General features: G+C 44.4%; 1 protein-coding gene across 1 annotated transcript in view; it reads left to right on the top strand.

Annotated features, from left to right (window-relative positions):
* The window catches only part of sptbn4a (spectrin, beta, non-erythrocytic 4a), a 107,024-nt gene that overhangs the window by 43,440 nt on the left and 40,365 nt on the right, over positions 1 to 23,219 (top strand). Inside the window, exons 2-7 of the mRNA XM_062048345.1 lie at positions 4,749 to 5,012; positions 10,149 to 10,385; positions 13,173 to 13,262; positions 13,341 to 13,619; positions 13,701 to 13,831; positions 21,479 to 21,683. Coding sequence (XP_061904329.1) covers positions 4,749 to 5,012; positions 10,149 to 10,385; positions 13,173 to 13,262; positions 13,341 to 13,619; positions 13,701 to 13,831; positions 21,479 to 21,683 — 1,206 coding nt within the window. The remainder of the gene's footprint in view (positions 1 to 4,748; positions 5,013 to 10,148; positions 10,386 to 13,172; positions 13,263 to 13,340; positions 13,620 to 13,700; positions 13,832 to 21,478; positions 21,684 to 23,219) is intronic.

Here is a 23,219-nt window from a genome sequence, read left to right as displayed (position 1 = left end):
GGGGCTGATCTGGATCATTTCTTCTATATTAGCTAAGCGTTTACATTACGAGCTTCAACCTCTGTGTGTGTGTGTATGGTCGCGGCCCTGCTTCCCCCGACAGAGACAAAGATGGGCGGTGACTGACAAGAGGGTTCACTCTGTTTCCTTCATCTGGTATAGACAACTCAAAAAGTTATGGGTGGATTTTGATGAAAACGTTCGGAAATATCAGAAATCTGATAAAGAACAGGTCATTACATTTTGAGGCTGATCATTTTTGTTACGTTCATTTACGTTTACCTAAGAAGGTTAAACTTTTGCGTGTGTGCTTGCACACCCACCTCCACCGCAGAAAAAAAAAACCCAGTGGATGACTGTTAAGAGGGTTCACTCCGTTTCTTTCATTCCGCTACAGCTAGATAGTGTGGGGCGGCATTGCCAGCAACTTGAGGGTTCCTGGTTCGAATCCAGATTCCGCCATCCTAGTCACGGTCGTCGTGTCCTCGGGCAAAACACTTCACCCACCTTGCTCCTGATGGGTCATGGCTAGCCACTTGTATGGCAGCTTCCGCCATCCGTGTGTGTGACTGGGTGAATGTGATATATGATGTGAAGCGCTTTGGGTATTGTTTTAGGTATAGTAAATATAAATACATACCATTCACCATTTCAAAAAGTTATGGGCACATTTTTAGGAAACTTTCAGGAAATGTTTGAAATTGGATTAGAAAACAATTTATTATATTTTTAGGGTATCATAGTTCCCATGATTTTCTCCACAGCACAGCCTTATTGGTCCTGGCGGTGCAGCAACTGTGAGGAGACTGGTCATTTTCTGCTGCACATTTCAGCCATTTTGGGGAGGCCCGGCTTTGCAGATGGTGGCTAACTTTGTTCAGTTATCTGGATCACTAAAGTCAGAATTTTTAAACCTGGCTGAGGTCTGCACTCTGATTTTTTGGGTTTCTAAGATAGTATTGCGATCACGAGTTGTTTATAATCACATTCTACACTCAGTCAAATAAGTTTGGATGATATATCAGGAGTAAATACATGTTTTTCCATTGCAGTAAAGTTTAACTTGTGAACATGATTAATGCTTTAAAAAAAGAGTCCTATTGATACAGTATACATATAATGTTGATATTTATTTTCTTATTCAGAGCCTCTCACAAACAAAGCATAAAGCGAAAGCTAAACACAGGATGGAATAAAGGTGTGTTAGCATGCTTTGTAGGTCAGCCTGAGGTCAAACTTTGCTGTGTCCCCTACCTCTTTGCAAGCAGGGGGCAGTTGCCTTGGCAAAAAGCTGCGCAGTTATATTTGGGCACAGTATCGACTTCATGTGTCGTCTGTTCTCTTGTCTTTTCCGATCTGAAACGAATGGAATTAGTATCAGTACAAGTAGTAAAATAAGTATAACACAAGATCAAGGCCCAGTGCTATTGGAAATGTGTTCTTCCATCAATTCCCTGGTACAAAGGATGATCCATTGAAGAATGTAGATGCAGGATATTTCCAAAGAAACTTCCTAAGATCACACTTACTCCTTACCAGTATTTTGCAGCTGTAATGGTCGCCGTCGTCTTTATGCCTGGTGCAGAGAGCGGCATTAGCTCGATCCATAAGAACCATCCCTTGAAGCTGTCGCTGACATTAATGTAACCAACAAGCAACGAGTAAACACTCCACTAGCAAATGACAGTCAACACATAATGCAGACTTGAAATTTCCTTGACACAGTGGCACAGAGCAAGTCAAACAAACAGAAGACAATCAATCAATCAATGTTTATTTATATAGCCCTACAAATGTGATGTTGTTTTGTAAAATACTACTAAATCGCGTCAGAATGTGTGATGTTGTTACAAAATGTTACATGGTAAACTCGACTTGACACTTTTTTGTGAAGAGAACCACAAATTTACTTTAAGTATAAGCAAAGGATAGGGGTGGAGGATATGATCGATTCTTAAATGCCTCACGCTTAGGATCTGGAAGATTCTGAATGGATGGACAAACGTCTAAATATTGATTATTTAAGTATGTTAAATAAAGTAATAGAGACAGTTGTTAAATGCTAAACTAGTGCAGACACAGACACACGGCAGAAGGAGAGGAGAGGCATGCTAGCCGCTAAGCTAGCTAAAATGTGAAGTAGTGAAACAACAAAAGAATATGTATTTTGTACATTTCAACTATATATATAATTATAACATGTATATAGGGTTTTTTCCTTGGTTGCTGACATATGCAGTAAGATAGTGTGTAATTTACCGTACATGTTGTTAATAGTAATAATAATGATGCTGTCTGTACAGCATCTGTGCGTACGGACGAAACGAAAAAATAGTGCTTGTAAACGGTGATGAGTGTTGATAAATCACATTTTGCGTGCTAAATAGTCAAATCTGCATCTTCTCCTCACAGTATTGTGGGCGTTTTGAAATCAGCATATATTTTGTATACCGAGCTATCTACATTCCTACTCTCACCTATGGTCATGAAGTGTGGGTCATGACCGAAAGAATAAGATCGCGGATACAAGCGGCCGAAATGAGTTTCCTCAGAAGGGTGGCTGGCATCTCCCTTAGAGATAGGGTGAGAAGTTCAGTCACCCGAGAGAGACTCGGAGTAGAGCCGCTGCTCCTTCGCTTGGAAAGGAGCCAGCTTAGGTGGTTCGGGCATCTCGTGCGGATGCCTCACGAGCGTCTCCCTAGGGAGGTCCTCCTTGCACGTCCCACTGGGAGGAGACCCCGCGGCAGGCCAAGGACCATAATTACATCTCCTCTCTGGCCTGGGAATGCTTCGGGATTGCTAATGTTGCTCTGTAGAGGGAAGTTTGGGGGTCTCTGCTGGAGCTGTTGTCCCCGCGACCCGATTCCGGATAAGCGGTTGAAGATGGATGGATATATTTTGTATATTAATAAAGACAGAGACACAAAATGGAATGCACGTCTTATTCTGCTCACTTCATAGACGCACGTTTTGAAGATCAGTTTTGCGTGTGCGATCAGGTTTGCACATGTTTTAGTGCATGCCAACCTTTCGTGAGTCAGGCCCAATGTGTCGTATTTGTAGGCTCAATACAGGATGCATACTTTTGTATTTTAATACGGCACGATGACGTTTTTGAAGGAAATTAGGAATTCCAATTAGCAATAGCGATATTTTGATAGCCTACTGTACATAAATTGATTGAAGAAATTTAGGAAGAACAGTTGAATTGTAATATTTGACACACTATTAAATCATTAGAATAGTTAAATAGCTTTAAAATCAGCTTTAAAGGCCTACTGAAACCCACTACTACCAACCAAGCAGTCTGATAGTTTATATATCAATGATGAAATCTTAACATTGCAACACATGCCAATACGGCCGGGTTAGATTACTAAAGTGCAATTTTAAATTTCCCGCGGAATATCCTGCTGAAAACGTCTCGGTATGATGACGCCTGCGCGTGACGTCACGGATTGTAGAGGACATTTTGGGACAGCATTGTGGCCAGCTATTAAGTCGTCTGTTGTCATCGCAAAATTCCACAGTATTCTGGACATCTGTGTTGGTGAATCTTTTGCAATTTGTTCAATGAACAATGGAGACAGCAAAGGAGAAAGCTGTAGGTGGGAAGCGGTGTATTAGTGGCCGGCTGCAGCAACACAAACACATAGCCGGTGTTTCATTGTTTACATTCCCGAAAGATGACAGTCAAGCTTTACCATTGGCCTGTGGAGAACTGGGACAACAGAGACTCTTACCAGGAGGACTTTGAGTTGGATACGCAGACGCGGTACCGTGTGTACGCAACCAAAATGTTGCCATAAGCATTTTGTTTAATTTGTATGTGTAACGCTTCCAAACATTTGATAGCTTGCCCGTACGTGCGTGCCGCTATGTGCATGTCACGTACGTAACTTTGGGGAAATATATGTGCTGTATGAACTTTGGGGAGGTGAACAGTACTTTGGGCTGTGGGATTGAGTGTGTTGTGCGGGTGTTTGATTTGTATTGGCGGGTTATATGGACGGGAGGGGGGAGGGGTTTGTTATGCGGGATTAATTTGTGGCATATTAAATATAAGTCTGGTTGTGTTGTGGCTAACAGAGTATATATATGTCTTGTGTTTATTTACTGTTTTAGTCATTCCCAGCTGAATATCAGGTCCCATCAGCCTCTCACAGCATCTTCCCTATCTGAATCGCTTCCACTGCCCTCTAGTCCTTCACTCTCACTTTCCTCATCCACGAATCTTTCATCCTCGCTCAAATTAATGGGGAAATTGTCGCTTTCTCTGTCCTAATCGCTCTCGCTGCTGGTGGCCATGATTGTAAACAATGTGCAGATGTGAGGAGCTCCACAACCGGTGACGTCACGCGCATATCGTCTGCTACTTCCGGTACAGGCAAGGCTTTTTTATCAGCGACCAAAAGTTGCGAACTTTATCGTCGATGTTCTCTACTAAATCCTTTCAGCAAAAAATATGACAATATCGCGAAATTATCAAGTATGACACATAGAATGGACATGCTATCCCCGTTTAAATAAGAAAATCGCATTTCAGTAGGCCTTTAATGGCAAAAATAAGCTTTTGGTAAAGAGCTACCAGTTTGGGGATGCCATATCTTGGAATCAGGGGCACTGCCAGAAATGAAAAAAGTAAAAAGTAAGATGAGCGCTGCTAAATTGGTAGAGTGACTAGTACCAATTGCATGTAACACTGTTCCAGTCTGTTTTCAATGTTTTTCTTCCTATTCTCTTTTCAGGAGGGTCAGGACCTGATCCAGGAGAAGCCTGAACTGCGCACAGTAGTGCAGCAGAAGCTGGAGGAGATCAGAGAGTGCTGGTCGGACTTGGAGACCACCACCAAGGCCAAGGCTCGCCAGCTCTTTGAGAACAACAAGCCGGAGCCATCAGTGAAGAACTACTCGGACCTCGACAACCAGCTCTCCCACCTGGAGCAGCAGCCCCCACAACTGGAACAAGCTCACCATCTGCCCACCTTCAACGAGCAGCTCCAGAAGTTCCAGGCAAGTCTCCGTTGTGACAGTGAAGCTTTCTATGGGGAGGTCATTTTCATTTATTGCAGCAATAAATTCTATTGTCATTAGAGCACAATAAGTCTGAAATACCTTTTAAAAGCCAGCGGCTAGCAAGGATGCTATACAAGCACATTGGCAACAAGCAAAGTTAAAACAAAGTTTTTATCGCGGTACAATTCCCTGTTTTTTTGTTTAACCTTTCAAACTTGTATTATCGTCAAACCGTAAATGATTAGACTATTTTGAAAAACTCACTGTGATTTCCTGGTGAAGAAGCTAGCGCGCTAATCACTACCTAGCTTACCTACCTAGGGACGGTGTGGCGCAGTTGGGAGAGTGGCCGTGCTAGCAACCTGAGGGTTCCTGGTTCCATCCCCGGCTTCTACCACCCTAGTGACGTCCGTTGTGTCCTTGAGCAAGACACTTCACCCTTGCTCCTGATGGGTCGTGGTTAGCGCCTTGCATGGCAGCTCCCGCCATCAGTGTATGAATGTGTGTGTGAATGGGTGAATGTGGAAATATTGTCAAAGCGCTTTGAGTGCCTTGAAGGTAGAAAAGCGCTATTATATAAGTATAACCCATTTACCATTTAAATGCTAACAGGAAAACACAAAATATTAAAGGAATTTTGATGAATGGATTGTTTAGCATGTGTTAAAAAATGGTGATTTAAAAAAAAGATAATGATATGGCATCTCAAATTTCAAATTTTGACAACCTTAAAGCAGACAAAAATGACTGGAATACACATATAAATTACCACATAAATTAACACGGTTATTATCCAAGCTTGTTGTTCAGATGCGCATGTACAGTTGTGGTCAAAAGTTTACATACACTTGTAAAGAACATAATGTATGGCTGTCTTGAGTTTCCAATAATTTCTACAACTCTTATTTTTTTGTGATAGAGTGATTGGAGCACATGCTTGTTTGTCACAAAAAACATCACATGAACTACAAACCCTGTTTCAATATGAGTGGGGAAATTGTGTTAGATGTAAATATAAACGGAATACAATGATTTGCAAATCCTTTTCAACCCATATTCAATTGAATGCACTACAAAGACAAGATATTTGATGTTCAAACTCATAAACTTTATTTATTTTTTGCAAATAATAATTTACTTAGAATTTCATGGCTGCAACACGTGCCAAAGTAGTTGGGAAAGGGCATGTTCACCACTGTGTTACATGGCCTTTCCTTTTAACAACACTCAGTAAACGTTTGGGAATTGAGGAGACACATTTTTTAAGCTTCTCAGGTGGAATTCTTTCCCATTCTTGCTTGATGTACAGCTTAAGTTGTTCAACAGTCCGGGGGTCTCCGTTGTGGTATTTTAGGCTTCATAATGCGCCACACATTTCCAACGGGAGACATGTCTGGACTACAGGCAGGCCAGTCTAGTACCCGCACTCTTTTACTATGAAGCCACGTTGATGTAACACGTGGCTTGGGCTTGTCTTGCTGAAATAAGCAGGGGCGTCCATAGTAACGTTGCTTGGATGGCAACATATGTTGCTCCAAAACCTGTATGTACCTTTCAGCATTAATGGCGCCTTCACAGATGTGTAAGTTACCCATGTCTTGGGCACTAATACACCCCCATACCATCACAGATGCTGGCTTTTCAACTTTGCGCCTATAACAATCCGGATGGTTCTTTTCCTCTTTGGTCCGGAGGACACGACATCCACAGTTTCCAAAAACAATTTGAAATGTGGACTCGTCAGACCACAGAACACTTTTCCACTTTGTATCAGTCCATCTTAGATGAACTCAGGCCCAGCGAAGCCGACGGCATTTCTGGGTGTTGTTGATAAACGGTTTTCGCCTTGCATAGGAGAGTTTTAACTTAAGTTACAGATGTAGCGACCAACTGTAGTTACTGACAGTGGGTTTCTGAAGTGTTCCTGAGCCCATGTGGTGATATCCTTTACACACTGATGTCACTTGTTGATGCAGTACAGCCTGAGGGATCCAAGGTCACGGCTTAGCTGCCTACGTGCAGGGATTTCTCCAGATTCTCTGATACCTTTGATGATATTACAGACCGTAGATGGTGAAATCCCTAAATTCCTTGCAATAGCTGGTTGAGAAAGGTTTTTCTTAAACTGTTCAACAATTTGCTCACGCATTTGTTGACAAAGTGGTGACCCTCACCCCATCCTTGTTTGTGAATGACTGAGCATTTCATGGAATCTACTTTTATACCCAATCATGGCACCCACCTGTTCCCAATTTGCCTGTTCACCTGTGGGATGTTTCAAGTAAGTGTTTGATGAGCATTCCTCAACTTTATCAGTATTTATTGCCACCTTTCCCAACTTCTTTGTCACGTGTTGCTGGCATCAAATTCTAAAGTTAATGATTATTTGCAAAAAAAAAAAAGTTTATCAGTTTGAACATCAAATATGTTGTCTTTGTAGCATATTCAACTGAATATGGGTTGAAAATAATTTGCAAACCATTGTATTTCGTTTATATTTACATCTAACCCAATTTCCCAACTCAAATGGAAACGGGGTTTGTAAGATAAGACCTTCTAGAGGAAAGTTCTGTGGTCAGATGAAACAAAAATGTAGCTGTTTGGTCACAATACCCAGAAATATGTTTGGAGTAGAAAAGGTAAGGCCTTTAATCCCAGGAACACCATTCCTACCGTCAAGCATGGAAGTGGTCGTATTATGCTCTGGGCCTGTTTTGCTGCCAATAGAACTAGTGCTTTACAGAGAGTAAATGGGACAATGAAAAAGGAGGATTCCCTCCAAATTCTTCAGGACAACCTAAAATCATCAGCCCGGAGGTTGGGTCTTGGGCGCAGTTGGGTGTTCCAACAGGACAATGACCCCAAACACTCAAAAGTGGTAAAGGAATTGGCTAAATCAGGCTAGAATTAAGGTTTTAGAATGGCCTTCCCAAAGTCCCGACTTAAACGTGTGGACAATGCTGAAGAAACAAGACCATGTCAGAAAACCAACACATTTAGCTGAACTGCACCAATTTTGGCAAGAGAAGCGGTCAACAATTCAACCAGAAGCTTGCCAGAAACTTGTGGATGGCTACCAAAAGCGCCTTATTGCAGTGAAACTTGCCAAGGGACATGTAACCAAATATTAACATTGCTGTATGCATACTTTTGACCCAGCAGTTTTGGTCACATTTTCAGTAGACCCATAATAAATTCATAAAAGAACTAAACTTCATGAATCTTTTTTGTGACCAACAAGTATGTGTTCCAATCACTCTATTACAAATAAAATAGAATTATTGGAAACTCAAGACAGCCATGACATTATGTTATTTTCAAGTGTATGTAAACTTTTGACCACGACTGTACGTAAAAATGTTTTGCTATAATTTACTTTGTAGTCCTGAGATAATGTAGCTGATCATTTATTAAATATTATCTATTGACTTTATTTAATTAAAATTTTAGTATCAAATGGTTCAAGTCGGTCAAATAAATATAGTAGTTTAAATAAGGATAATTATTTTTAATTTTTATTTCAGGTAAATTGCTGCACATTAAATCTCTTCTGTTACAGACTAAAACAATGTTAATGAAGTTAGTCTTTGTTACAAGTTCATCCAAATGTATTTATTTTTTCTTATTTGGTTTTCTTTCATGTTAATACTATAGGGATACAATGTTACGCAGAGGTGTACTTACAACAATTTTCTAGACAAATTATATCTATAGTTGTGGCGGGAGAGGAGAGGGCGCAAATGCTTTCTTTTTCTAAGCAGGGTGTGACAGAAAATAATTGAGAAGCACTGCTTTAAAGTAATATGACTCAAGGAAAAGTAAAAAGTAGGCATACATTAAGTACTTGAGTAAGTGAGTATTCAGTGAAAAAACTAATCAAGTACTAAATAATTTTTGATTTATTTGGTAGGTATTTTTTAATGGTACTTACGCTACAACCGTAGTTGATGTGTGTGAATGTGTGTGTAGAGACGCTACTACTGCATGCACTATAAATGATGCACATTTTACAATCACTTATGACATTATAACAGGGCTAATGTGCAGCTAAAACTAAAAAAAAAAACATTTACAACTTAATGCAACATGTTTTTTCTAGTTGGAATTATTGTAGGCTAAAAGTGACCATTCAAATCAAATCAAATCAACTTTATTTATAAAGCACATTTAAAATTTACCACAGGGGTAGCCAAAGTGCTGTACAATGGGCAGGTTAAAAGATAATACGAGTACCGAGCAAACACAACACAGCACAAACAGAACACGATAAAAAATAAATGAATAAAACATAAAAACAGGTTCACAGCAGGTGTATTATGGGGCGCCATTGCAGCAATAAAAGCAATGGAATAAAAGTATGTTTTTAAGAGAGATTTAAAAACAGGAAGAGTGGAGGCTTGTCTAACACTCAGATGTAGGTCGTTCCAGAGCTTGGGAGCAGCAGCGGTGAAAGCTCTGTCACCTCTAAGCTTCAGCCTTGGGTCAGGGACCATTAGTAGCAGCTGATCTTAGGGATCGGGTGGCGCAGTTTTCTACCGACACAGATGACAGCGCATGATATTAATGTTCTTTTTACTAGTTTGCAAATGAACATTGAAGAGTTGTGCTGCCTCGTCTGACGTCAGTGTAGTTTGAGTGTGGTCATGTGACTGCCAGTCCCCGCTTGATTGGTGGAGTCAAACGTAACTAGTGCTTACGTTGGGAAGGTGAAACAGAGTCGTGTGAGAGTGCCCGCTGGACATCTCTCAACGAGCCAAATACATGCGTCTTTCCAAGCAGTAATCAATAGATAATGAATAAATATAATGATGGTATAAATAAGTGTAGTGATCAGAAAGAAACCATGTAATGAACTAAAAGTAGTGTTTCTTCTTCACAAAAATACTCAGGGGGAACCTATTTTTGCATTATTAGTGTAGCACTGGTTTTCATGCAGTCAGTGTTGGGTTCGATTCTCAGCATGGTCCTCAACACCTATCCATTGGACCTCTCTAGTGCTGGTCCCAAGCCTAGATCAATGGGAGTGTTTCATAAACTGGTCATATATACAATATTCATGCTGCTAATTTCTTGTTTAACTAAACACTAATTACATAATTCTGACACGGCCCTCCCTCTGTCCATCTTATGCAGGCCATGGAGTCTCAGTTTAGGGACCTTTACAAGGATGTGGAGGAACTGGGTAGCTTGCCGGGGGTTTGCCTTCCCCAGCAGCGAGGTGTAATGGCGGGCGACAAGGAAGGTGGTGAGCAGTCAGGCGTGGTTGAGACCCGCATTGTGCGCCTGATTGAACCGCTGAAGGAGAGACGCCGCATCTTGCTGGCCTCCAAAGAGATGCACCAAGTCGCCCAGGACCTGGAGGATGAGATGGTTAGTTTATCTTCTAATACCTCCGCCAGGAGGTTGTGTAATTTCCGTTGGTTTGTCTGTCTGTCTGCCAGTTAGTTAGTTAGCTAGCAAAATAGCTAAAAATGTTATGGTCTGATTTTCATGAAACCTTCAGAAAATGTGATAAGGAACAACTGATTACAGTGGTCTTTAACGTTTTTCAGGCTAAGGACCCCCAAACTGATGGCAAGATGGAGCGGTGACCCCCTACTTATACATCCTGTATACATTGTGTTCTAAACTAAACTGGTCCTTATTGTGCAATACTAAAACATTCGAATAAAAGTTACAAAAATAAAGTTAAAGTACCATTGATAGTCACACACACACTAGGTGTGGTGAAATTACCCTCTGCATTAGACCCATCCCCTTGTTCCACCCCCTGGGAGGTGAGGAGAGCAGTGAGCAGCAGCGGTGGCCGTGCTCGGGAATCATTTTAGTGATTTAATCGCCCAATTCCAACCCTTGATGCTGAGTGCTAGGGCGGGCATTCTAACTACAAGGCCACTGAGCAGGCTAAATAAATGCTAAATAATACAGTATAGCGCCGCTAATGGCTAGCTGGGACCTAGAGCGGTAATCACAAGCTATCTTGAATGCTGAGATGATTAGGACAATGTAATGATTTATTTATGTTTTTATTTTAAACCTGCAAGGTACAGTGGTCATGTCACTGCCATTTCAAAACTACATGGAACAATGTGGATGTTGATTTAAAGACATTTTAATTTTTGGAAACATCGTGGGGGAATATAAAGAAAAATAATGAAAAAAAGCCTAATCAAGCAAAACAATTTGCAGTACCTCTGCGGACGACCAAGGAGTCACGGACCCCCTGTTAAGGATTTTGTGGGTGATCCAGATTATTTCTACTATGTGACTTTACGTTTATGCTTTGAACTTCAACTTCTGCGACTGTGTATGCTCGCGGCCCCACATAGACAATGGGAGTGGATGACTGACAAGAGAGTTCACTCTGTTTCTCTCATTCCTCTATAGATCGTTTAAATAGTTCAGAGCAGATGTTCATTGGCCTTTCAAAAAATGTCCGAAATGAAATAAGGAACAAATCAATATATTTTGAGGCTGATCTGGATAATGTATTCTAAATTATCTTACGTTTGCATTACATGCTTCGTTTTCTGTGTGTGTGTTTGGTCGTGGCCCCGCCTCCACCCAAAGGGACAAAGACAGTGGATGACTGACAAGAGGGTCTACTCTGACGTTCAGGAAATGTCAGAAATGCAATAAGAAACAATCATTACATTTATGTTACAAGGTTGAACATCTGTGTGTGTGCTTGCAGCCCCGCCTCCACCCACAGAGAAAAAAGACTGTGGATGACTGACAAAAGGCTTCACTCCATTTCTTTCATACCGCTATAGATAGTTTAAAAAAAATTCTGGGCAGATTTTGATGAAAACTCCAGGAAATGTCAGAAATGGGATTAGTGATTACATTTTGAGGGTGATCCGGATCACAGTCTGGATTTCATACATTTTTACTTTTGGGAGGTAGGGCCTGGTGGAGGTCTGTGCTATCGGAGTGTTCTTCCAGTTTTAAAATGTTCTCTTTAATTTCCTCATATGCCTGTTTAATGTACGGTGTAATAAGTAACATAGAGACAGGCTGGATTTAAAAACAAAACCCCCCCCAAAAAACCTTGAAGTTTATAAATGAATTCCTATTAGATTGAGTGAGGCAGCACTGTGGAACAGGGGTTAGTGCGTCTGCCTTACAATACGAAGGTCCTGGGTTCGATCCTGCGCTCGAGATCTTTCTGGGTGGAGTTTGCATGTCTCCCCGTGACTGCGTGGGCTCCCTCCGGGTACTCCGGCTTCCTCCCACCTCCAAAGACATGCACCTGGGGATAGGTGGATTGGCAACACTAAATTGGCCCTAGTGTGTGAATGTGAGTGTGAATGTTGTCTGTCTATCTGTGTTGGCCCTGCGATGACGTGGCGACTTGTCCAGGGTGTACCCCGCCTTCCGCCCGATTGTAACTGAGATAGGCTCCAGCACCCCCCGCGACCCAGAAAGGGATTAGCGGTAGAAAAATGGATGGATGGATGGATAGATTGAGTGAAATTAGTTTTTCATCTGAACACAAAATATGGTTTAGTTGGAGAAATGCTTAGAATTGGCCTGTGGGGGTCTTTAATTCACTCAATCATATACCCATTAATTTACAAACTTTATTTAATGTTTTTTTTTTTTCTCCAGATTTTAAAATAAAACATTTTATAAAATGTTTGACTGTTTAAAGTGAGGGAAAGACAACTCTATCAGTCTTAAAATTAGGAGGGGCACTTCCTTTTTTTTTTTTTTTTACTAAAAGTTGCTCCAAAGGAAATTGGCGCCTGTCTCCTTTTACTGGAAACAGTCAATAGACTCAGGAAAGGACTAACATATGTGAAGGTCCCAAAGTACCGCAAAAAGGACCCTATTTACCATAAAGGTCCCAGAAGACTCCAAATAGTCCCAAATGACCCCAAAATGGATTTACCCCTAAACATTTTCATACCTTTTTGAGCAACCCAATTTATCATTGAGACCACTTGGGTTCTTTCGGGAACTTCCTGGAACCCTTAAGTGCCTGCATGGGTTGAAGTTGGTAGATTCTTAGAAAAACGGATTAGAATTAGCTTTGGGGGACCTTCTAGTACCTTCTATCCCTACTAGGAGGGGGTAAAGTTACACAATTAGCTGGGGATCAAATACTTATTTCCTCAGCACACAATTACTGCATTAACTATGATTACTTTATAGCTGTGGATTCAAGAAAGGCTTCCCCTGGCATCCTGCAAAGAATACGGAAGTAACCTCCAGAGTGTGCATCAACATGTAAAAAAGAACCAGGTAAGTATGTGCAAAAACATAGTAAACAATGACGCTAACCTTGCGAAGTACAGGAACTTACTTTGGTTGGTCTTTCAGACTCTTCAGAGGGAGTTGGCAGGTCGGCGAGCTCGTGTTGAGGAGGTTCTGGACAGAGCGGGAATCATCGCATCGCTTCGCACTCCTGAGGTGGAGTTTGTGCGCGAAGGAGCTGGCCATGTGCGGCAGCTGTGGGAGGTGTTTCAGATGGAACTGGAAAGGCGGTCTGTGATCCTGGATGCAGCGCTGCAGGCTCAACAGTACTACAGCGAGGCAGTCAAAGTGGAGTCCTGGCTGGCAGGTCAGAAGCTCCAGCAGGTCAATGAAGAAAAAGGCACGGTAGGGACAGTCCTGACAGTCGGTTCACCTGCGAAGGTTCACTCCGACACACAGTAGAAACTCACTTCTTATCCCTTTTAGGATGAGGCGAGCACCCTGCAGCTGTTGAAAACCCACCTGGCTCTGGAGCAAACTGTGGAAACATATGCAGAGACTGTGGGCATGTTATCCCAGCAATGCCAACACCTGCTGGAGCTCGGACACCCAGAGAGGTGCGACATGACTCATCACCACGCTCTCTGTTCAACTATCAAGCAGGACACCGTAGTTTTGCATAGGAGGATGACAAACAAATCTTTAGAAAATTGTTTTGCCTAGAGCTGCAAACTCACTTTTGATAATAATAGTTAATAATTGTTTCTTCAAAAGATGAAATGTTACTGCGGTGAAACGTCATTTGGAGTTAAAAGACCAGAAGCTAGGCGGATAAATCTAGCTAATAGCTACTTAACTGACATTAATTGACTTAGCCTGCGGCAGACTGTTGTAAATGGTATACATTGATATTTTACAATTGACTATTTTCTATTTTCAATCAATCAATCAAAGTTGACTTATATAGCCCTAAATCACGAGTGTCTCAAAGGGCTGCACAAGCCACAACGACATCCTCGGCTCAGATCCCACATCAGGGCAAGGAAAAACTCAACCCAATGGGAAGACAATGAGAAACCTTGGAGGGGACCGCAGATGTGCCCCCACTTTTTTCGATTCTCACAGTGATACGAAACAACGTGTGTCCCTTTTCAGTTTCATACGGGACCCATACTGTTGTTTCTAAATACCGGCCGATTTTCTTTTTCAAGGGACTGTTGGCAACCCTAACTACTGCTAAGTTAGCATTTAGCACCTATAGCTTCATCGTGTCAGACAAAAATAAGCACCAAACTTTTACTCCATTAATTTTTTGCAAACAAAATGTCACTATTGTAAAACAAATATCATATTTGGAGTCCCAGTAGCTAGGCTAACTGTCAGTATAATATTATTTATTTTAATTATGTAGTTTTCAAGCAAAATGTCCCAGGGTTTAAGAGGCTAACTTTGATGACATACCCAGTGGGTACATTGAACAAATGCTGTTGGGGCCAGCAAGGGACGGCGAAAGGTGCAAGATTAGAAAAATGGTGGTGTAAAAATGACAAATATTACAGGAAAGCTGTGTCACGGTTGGTAAAACTGGTGGACCCAAATGCAGAAAAGACAAGCAGAATTAAAGTTCAAGGTTTATTATTAATAAAACCAAAGGGAAAGGAGGGAGCTCGTAGTCCTTGGCTTTGCAGTCCAGGAGAGCACACTGAGGCTAGCAGGCTGTGGCGAGCAGGCTGTGGCAAGCAGGCTGTGGCAAGCAGGCTGAGGCTAGCAGGCTGAGGCGAGCAGGCTGAGGCTAGCAGGCTGTGGCTAGCAGGCTGAGGCTAGCAGGCTGAGGCAGGCACACACGGCAGGTAGGGAACTGAAGGCAGAGGAAAAAACGGGTAGAATGAGGAGCCAAAAAACACAAAAATGGCAGATTCGCAAGATTATCAAAAGTGCTAGAATTCTAGAACAAACAGGCGAGAAGCGTTACCACATGTATAAAGGTGATACGATCTGGCGATCGCGCCGAGTGAAGTCCAAACATTTGTTGGCTGCAGGTGGTGAGTTGATGGCAGGCAGGTGAGTGATTAGGGTGCTGGGATCAGCTGTGCCAGGCTGAGAGCTGGAGCCAAGCCTACGCCCAAAACACGCCCACTCTCCCAAAGACACACAGAGATAAACAGACACAGACAGAGACTATGACAGTGCCCCCACCCCTCAAGGAACCCCTCCAGGCGATCCCCCAGGCTTGCCCGGGTGACTGCGGTGAAAGGCCAAGATGAGGGAAGAGTCCAGGATGAAGCTGCGCGGCACCCAGCAACGCTCCTCAGGTCCATACCCCTCCCAGTCCACCAGGTGCTGCAGACCTCTACCCCGACGGCGCACATCCAGCAGCCGCCGGACCGTGTAGGCTGGGTGGTCGTCGATGGCATGGGGGGGCGGGGAGGCGTAACAGGGGGAAACAGTGGGCTGGTCAAAACAGGCTTCAGTTGGGAGACATGGAAGGTGGGATGGATCCTCCAGTGTGCAGGTAATTTGAGCTTAACTACTGTTGGATTGATGATGGAAATGATTTCATAAGGGCCAACATACCGGACCTTTGAGTCCACCTTCAGGGGAAGGTCTCTAGAAAAAAGCCACACCTGCTAACCTGGCTGGTATACAGGCGCCGGACTTCGGTGTCGGTCAGCATATCGACGATTTCGGTCCACAGAGCTGAGGAGGGCAGCATGAGCATAATTCCACACCTTGCGGCAACGCCGCATCTGAGCCTGGACTGAAGGTACGGAGATGTCATCCTCAGCAGGAAACAACGGAGGTAGGTAACCTAAGGATACCTCAAATGGTGACACTCCCGTGGCCGCACAGGGTAATGAGTTGTGGGCATACTCAACCCATACCAGGTGGGTGCTCCAGGAGGAGGGGTTCTTAGCAACGACACATCGGAGGGCCGCTTCTAAGTCTTGATTTGCCCGTTCCGTTTGCCCATTAGACTGAGGGTGATAACCCGAAGTCAGACTCACAGTGGCTCCAATAGCCCGACAGAAAGCTTTCCAAACCTCCGAAATATCCCTCTATCCGAGACCACATCTGAAGGAATTCCATGAAGACGGAACACATGCTGGACCATGAGGTTGGCTGTCTCCAGAGACGTGGGGAGTTTGGGTAGAGCCACGAAATGCACTGATTTGGAAAATCTGTCCACTATAGTGAGGATAACAGAATTTCCCTGAGAAGGCGGGAGGCCAGTGACAAAGTCCAGTGAAATATGAGACCAGGGGCGGCTTGGGACTGGCAAGGGAAGGAGTAGGCCAGCAGGTGGTCGATTGGAGGATTTTCCACGGGCACACACAGTACAGGCAGACACGAAGGCACGGGTATCAGCATCCATGGTAGGCCACCAAAAGTGTCGCTTGAGGAGAGTCATGGTGCGGCCAACTCCTGGGTGGCAGGCAAACAGGGAAGTGTGTGCCCACAGAAGAACCTGTGAACGTACAGCGTCAGGCACAAAGAGGAGGTTATCAGGACCATTACCCGGGTCTGGTTGGTCTTGCTGAGCCCTTCGGACCACCGACTCAATCTCCCAAGTCACTGCGGCCACCACACAAGACGCCGGAAGGATAGGCTCAGGAATGGTGGGACCCTCCGAAATGAACTGACGTGACAGGGCATCCGGCTTGACGTTGCGGGATCCTGGACGGTAAGTCAGTGTGAAGCGGAATCGACCAAAAAACAAAGCCCACCGGGCCTGACGGGAATTGAGGTGCTTGGCAGACTGAATGTAGGTCAGGTTTTTATGGTCTGTCCAGATGATGAATGGGTGTTCTGCTCCCTCAATCCAGTGCCTCCATTCTTCCAGAACGAGTTTGACAGCCAGCAGCTCCCTGTTACCTACATAATAATTGCGCTCAGCAGGTTCTAGCCGATATGAGAAGAACGTGCAAGGATGGAGCTTCTGGTCCTTGGCAGAACGCTGGGATAGTACAGCCCCCACTCCAGACTCTGAGGCATCAACTTCCAAGATGAACTGGCGTGAGGAGTCAGGATGAATCAGGACAGGGGCTGTGGTAAAACGTCTCTTAAGCTCCTTGAAAGCCACGTCAGCCTCTGCTGTCCAAGTGAATGGGACAGACGGAGATGTGAGTCTTGTGAGTGGTGCGACCACTTGACTGTAGTTGCGGATGAACCAGCGATAAAAGTTTGCAAAGCCAAGAAAGCCCTGAAGACGTTTAATTGAGGTTGGTTGAGGCCAGTCCACCACAGCTCGCACCTTTTTGGGGTCTGCCTTCACCTGACCACTCTCAATGATGAACCCGAGGAACCTTGTGGACTGAACATGGAACTCACATTTTTCTGCTTTAATGTAGATCTTGTTCTCAAGAAGGCGCTGGAGCACTTGTCTGACATGAACCACATGTTCCTCCGGGTTGCGGGAGAAAATCAGGATATCATCCAGGTACACAAAGACGTAGCGGTTAATCAGGTCTCAAGCCAAAGGGCATAACCACGTATTCAGAATGACCAAGGGGAGTCTTAAAGGCTGTTTTCCATTCGTCACCAGCTCGTATTCGAATGAAATGGTAAGCATTGCGAAGGTCTAACTTGGAAAACACAATCGCTCCTTGGAGGGGTTCAAAGGGAGATGCCAGCAAAGGCAGTGGGTATTTGTTTTTAATGTTGATATTATTCAACCCTCGAAAATCTATACAGGGATGTAGAGTGCCATCTTTCTTACCCACGAAGAAAAAACCTGCACCGAGTGGGGAAGATGAGGGTCGAATAATGCCTGTAGCCAATGAGTCATGGATGTACTTTTCCATCGCCTCTCTCTCAGGGCGGGACAGGTTGTATAACAGACTGAAAGGCAGGGGAGCTCCTGAAAGCAGGTCAATGGCACAGTCATAAGGGCGGTGCAGAGGGAGGGACAGTGCGTGTTGCTTGCTGAAGGCCTCTTCTAAGTCATGGTAGACAGAGGGACCCTTGGACAGATCTGGGGGCTCTGTGACAACTGGAGAGACTGTGTCCTCAGCAGGGTAGCGGGCAGAACACAGGCAGGTGGAGAGACAATAGGAGTTCCAGCTCATCACTTTGGCTGCAGCCCAGTCAATGTGAGGATTGTGAAGTCTTAACCAGGGCTGACCAAGGACTGCAGGAGCATGAGGAGGAGAGATTATGTGGAATTGTATTTGTTCAAGATGATTACCGAAGACGAGGAGGTGCACAGGTTCGGATCGGTGAGTGACACGGGCAAGGAGTCAACCAGCCAGGGAATTGGCTTGCAAGGGTGAGAGAAGTGGCTTGATGGTAATGCCCACTTGGGAAGCAACGTCGGCGTCCAAAAAGTTCTCATCCGCCCCCGAGTCCACCAGAGCAAGGAGAGACAAGGACTGGGATTGCCAACGGAGAGTAGCAGAAAACTGCATTCGGCATAGGGACTTAGGGGAGGAGACAGCTTGGCTCACTAGAACCCCCACTGTTACTGGTGAGCCTACTCTTTTTGGCCGCGTAGAACAGGTGGCAAGGAAATGGCCAGGTTGACCACAATAGAGACACACCCCTGCCCTCCTTCTGCGGAGGCGCTCTTCAGGTGTAAGGTGAGCCCGGCCCACCTGCATGGGCTCCTCAACAGGGGAACTGGAGGTTGAGGCTGTGCACATTGGCAAGTTGGGCTCGGCCGGCCTGGGTCTAAAGCTGGGGGGGTTCCTATGACCTGCAAGGAACGGGGTCAGCTTACCACTGGGCCATCTGGTCAGAGATGTTGATAGCTGCAGTAATAGCTTTGTCTAGGGACAGCTGCTCATTCTTCAGAGCAATCTCCCTTCCAATGACCCGACTACGCCCATTCTGGAATGCAGTGAGAAGGGCCTTGTCATTCCAGCCAGACTCCAAAGCTAGGGACCGGAATTCACAGGCAAATTCTCTTACTGAGCTTTTCCCTTGACGAAGTCGCAACAACTGCTGACCTGCTTGCTGCCCGCGTATGGGGTGGTCGTAGACCCACTTCAGTTCTGCAGATAGTGCAGCAAAGGACTGGACTGCAGGGGATCCTTGCTCACAAAGGGCATTGAAATAACTCAAAGGGGGCCCCTGTAGCAGGTTGGCTACGTAAGCGATGTTGGCTGCCTCACGGCCAAAGCAAGAGGGCTTAGCATCAAAAGCAAGCTGGATCTGAGTTAAAAATTCACGACAAGTGCTAGGATTGCCAGAGTACTTATCAGGCGGGGGGGTGTGTGACTCTGCAGCAGGGACAGCAGGTGGTGCAGGTGGTGCAGGTGGTTCGGGTTGTGGTTGAGCTTGTTGATTGATGAGAGTGGTGAGCTGGGTGGAAACGCGTGACATCTGGTCAATAAGTTTCTGTAGTAGTTGGTCATGGTTTCCCAAACGCTGTCCTTGATTGGCAATGGCCTCTCTCACACGGTCAAAATCTGCTGGGTCCATTGAAAGGGCCAGATCGTTCTCTCACGGTTGGAAAAACTGGTGGACCCAAATGCAGAAAAAACTGGTGGACCCAAATGCAGAAAAGACAAGCAGAATTAAAGTTCAAGGGTTATTAATAATAAAACCAGAGGGAAAGTAGGGAGCTCGTAGTCCTTGGCTTTACAGTCCAGGAGAGCACACTGAGGCTAGCAGGCTGTGGCGAGCAGGCTGTGGCTAGCAGGCTGTGGCTAGCAGGCTGAGGCTAGCAGGCTGAGGCTAGCAGGCTGAGGCAGGCACACACGGCAGGTAGGGAACTGAAGGCAGAGGAAAAAACAGGGGTAGAATGAGGAGCCAAAAAACACAAAAATTACAGATTCGCAAGATGATCAAAATTGCTAGAATTCTAGAACAAACGGGCGAGAAGCGTTACCACATGCAGAAAGGTGAAACGATCTGGCGATCACGCCGAGTGAAGTCCAAACATTTGTAGGCTGCAGGTGATGAGTTGATGGCAGGCAGGTGAGTGATTAGGGTGCTGGGATCAGCTGTGCCAGGCTGAGAGCTGGAGCCAAGCCTACGCCCAAAACATGCCCACTCTCCCAAAGACACACACAGAGACAAACAGACACAGACAGAGACTGTGACAGTGCCCCCCCCTCAAGGAACGCCTCCAGGCGATCCCCCAGGCTTGCCCGGGTGACTGCGGTGAAAGGCCAAGATGAGGGAAGGGTCCAGGATGAAGCTGCGCGGCACCCAGCAACGCTTCTCAGGTCCATACCCCTCCCAGTCCACCAGGTACTGCAGACCTCTACCCCGACGGCGCACATCCAGCAGCCGCCGGACCGTGTAGGCTGGGTGGTCGTCGATGACACGGGGGGTGGGGGGTGGGGGGGGGCGTATCATGGGGAGACAGTGGGCTGGTCGAAACAGGCTGCAGTTGGGAGACATGGAAGGTGGGATGGATCCTCCAGTGTGCAGGTAATTTGAGTTTAACTACTGTTGGATTGATGATGGAAATGATTTCATAAGGGCCAACATACCGGGGTGCAAGTTTCTTTGAGTCCACCTTCAGGGTAAGGTCTCTAGAAAAAAGCCGAGGCCAATCCCACGCCCACTCTCCCAAAGACACACACAGAGACAAAAAGACACATACAGAGACTGTGACAAGCTGTGGTGTGTGTTAAAACAGAAACAAGCGTGCACCATGTTACTCAGTTTTTTGAGGGATTCAAAGGGGAAACAATTTCAAATTAAGCAAGTTTCACTTCAGAAAATGTTAAAAAGTATTCAAACAATATAGAAAACACATTTACTAAAGAAAATAGCCTATAAATAGACTCTCTATAGTCTCTTGCCCAGAATAAGGGGAAAAAGATGGAAATTATATGGATAACATTATATGGCATAGAGTGTTACCTTCGTTTACATTAGTAATCCGTTCCAAAAGGTCAGAAAAATAAATTGTACAAAAAAACGTAACAATTTTTCGGATTAAAAAAATATGCAAAATCAATTAAACTGTTCCAAACGCCCAAACATATAACAAGAAACACATTACATCGAGATTATTTTGCAGTCATATTCGATAAAAAAATGTGCAGAAGCTGAATCACCAAGGCGTTGGATTCTTTGTCTGGGCACTTGATACTGTGGAATAATACGCGAGCAAATGGTCTAGTTTGTTGTGTGCTATGTTTTGCCGTGTGAGAACCAAGTTTGTATATGAAAACAAGCGCAACGTTATGATAAATATTTAATTCAAAAATCGAATCATACGGTAACAGAGGTGGCAATGTATGTACACAGTACAGTATAGTACACATGCGTTTCTACCTGTGATACTTTCTGTTCTTTTCTTTTCTCAGTGAGCTGATCACCAAGCAGCAGTCCCACATAGACCGGCTGTATGTGTCCCTGAAGGACATGGTGGAGCACAGAAAGACCAAGCTGGAGCAGCAGTATTGGCTTTATCAGCTCAACAAGGAGGTCGAGGAATTGGAGAAATGGATCACTGAATGTGAGGCGGTGGCAAGTTCTACCGATCTCGGCCATGACCTGGAGGATGTTACGGTCAGTGCTCAGAGCAATGCACATTTTGTTACTCTTTAAAGTAATTAGAAATTAGGGCAAACATAAAAAGTCTAATATATACTAGTGTTTTTAAATCGATTAGTACATACAGTCAAAGAAAAGATAAAGGTACCATAAAATGTTCCATTCTTATAACAATAGATGTGTTGATTGATCTACCACCGATGAATATCGGACAATTTCCCCCAAAAAGGATGTGATCGGCCATTGCCAATTGATACTTTTTATTTTAATCACAAACATTGATCCCCTCTGGTTGACAACATTTGTGTGTCTTGACATAGAGTGTGGAGCCGCACACATTGCGGCAAATAAACTGTATTTCTTAGTATCTTAAGTATCATTATCAAGTTATACTATCACTGGAGGACATACCGAAAGCAAGGCAGGACTCGTAATGGCGGATGAGTTGATTCATAAATTGATGGTGTCGATACCAAGGGTATGATCGATACTAGAGTTATTAAAACCCTGATCGGAATGTTCCTATTTAATACTGTAATTGTACAACCTGGTGTTAAAATTGTGTTTATTTTACTTTTAGATGTTGTGTTCTTGTGTGTATTTTCAGCATGCCAACCAAAAACACAAAAACACCATAAAACACATGTCGTGCAAGGCGAAGTTGTTTTTATGTATACCAGCAATTAAAAGGCAAAGTTCCACTGTTAAGAAAATGATACAAACTGATGTTTAGAGTATTCAATTCCAGGATTTAACAGGATGGTTAAAAATTAATAAAAACAATGATTAAAAAATATACAATAAAAGACAAAAGTCAACTAAAATAGTTCTCAGCTCTTTCCGTCCAATGGAAGCCACCGGATTTGTTCCAGCTGCCTTTCTTTGCTGGGGGGGAAGAGGAGTCCAGAGGGTGGCCATGCTCCTCGACCTCTTTTAGCCTGGCTACGGCCCTGCAATTCCTGCTCCAGTCTTTCCTGCGCCGCTGTGAGGAGAGCAGAAGGGTGCACTCACTGAGCAGTAGGCGACAGCTTGTCGTAAACAAACACGCCCACCAGGCACAGAATTATTTTGCTTTCCTTTACTTAGCGTATTGCGAGCGTTGAGCCGACATCTCCCGTCGCCATGTGCTCGTCCAAGCCGCCTGCTGTCTGTCTGCCGTGCGTTGTCACTCCAGTGCGTTGCTCCGCGTCAGACTCTCGACCCCTTCTGCGTCCCTGCATGTCACTCCCGCTTGTCCAGTCCTCTCGTGCAGCGTGTCCCTGCTCCTCCGTCGCGACACCCTTTTCTGCCTTTTCCTTCTCTCTGCCTCCTGCTGGTATATGTATAAATAGCAACTCCCAGTCCACTTATCCAATCACATCGCTTGATTGTTAATTGCCCCAGCTGTTGTTTGGTTTAAATTTATTTCGAACTTGTTTGCGAACTTTATCGTCGATGTTCTCTACTAATTCCTTTCAGCAAAAATATGGCAATATCGCGAAATGATCAAGTATGACACATAGAATGGATCTGCTATCCCCGTTTAAATAAGAAAATCTAATTTAAGTAGGC

The sequence above is a fragment of the Entelurus aequoreus genome, linkage group LG05, assembly GCF_033978785.1.
Source record: "Entelurus aequoreus isolate RoL-2023_Sb linkage group LG05, RoL_Eaeq_v1.1, whole genome shotgun sequence".
NCBI classification, from domain to species: Eukaryota; Metazoa; Chordata; class Actinopteri; order Syngnathiformes; family Syngnathidae; genus Entelurus; species Entelurus aequoreus.
This window is presented reverse-complemented; position numbering and strand designations above follow the sequence as displayed.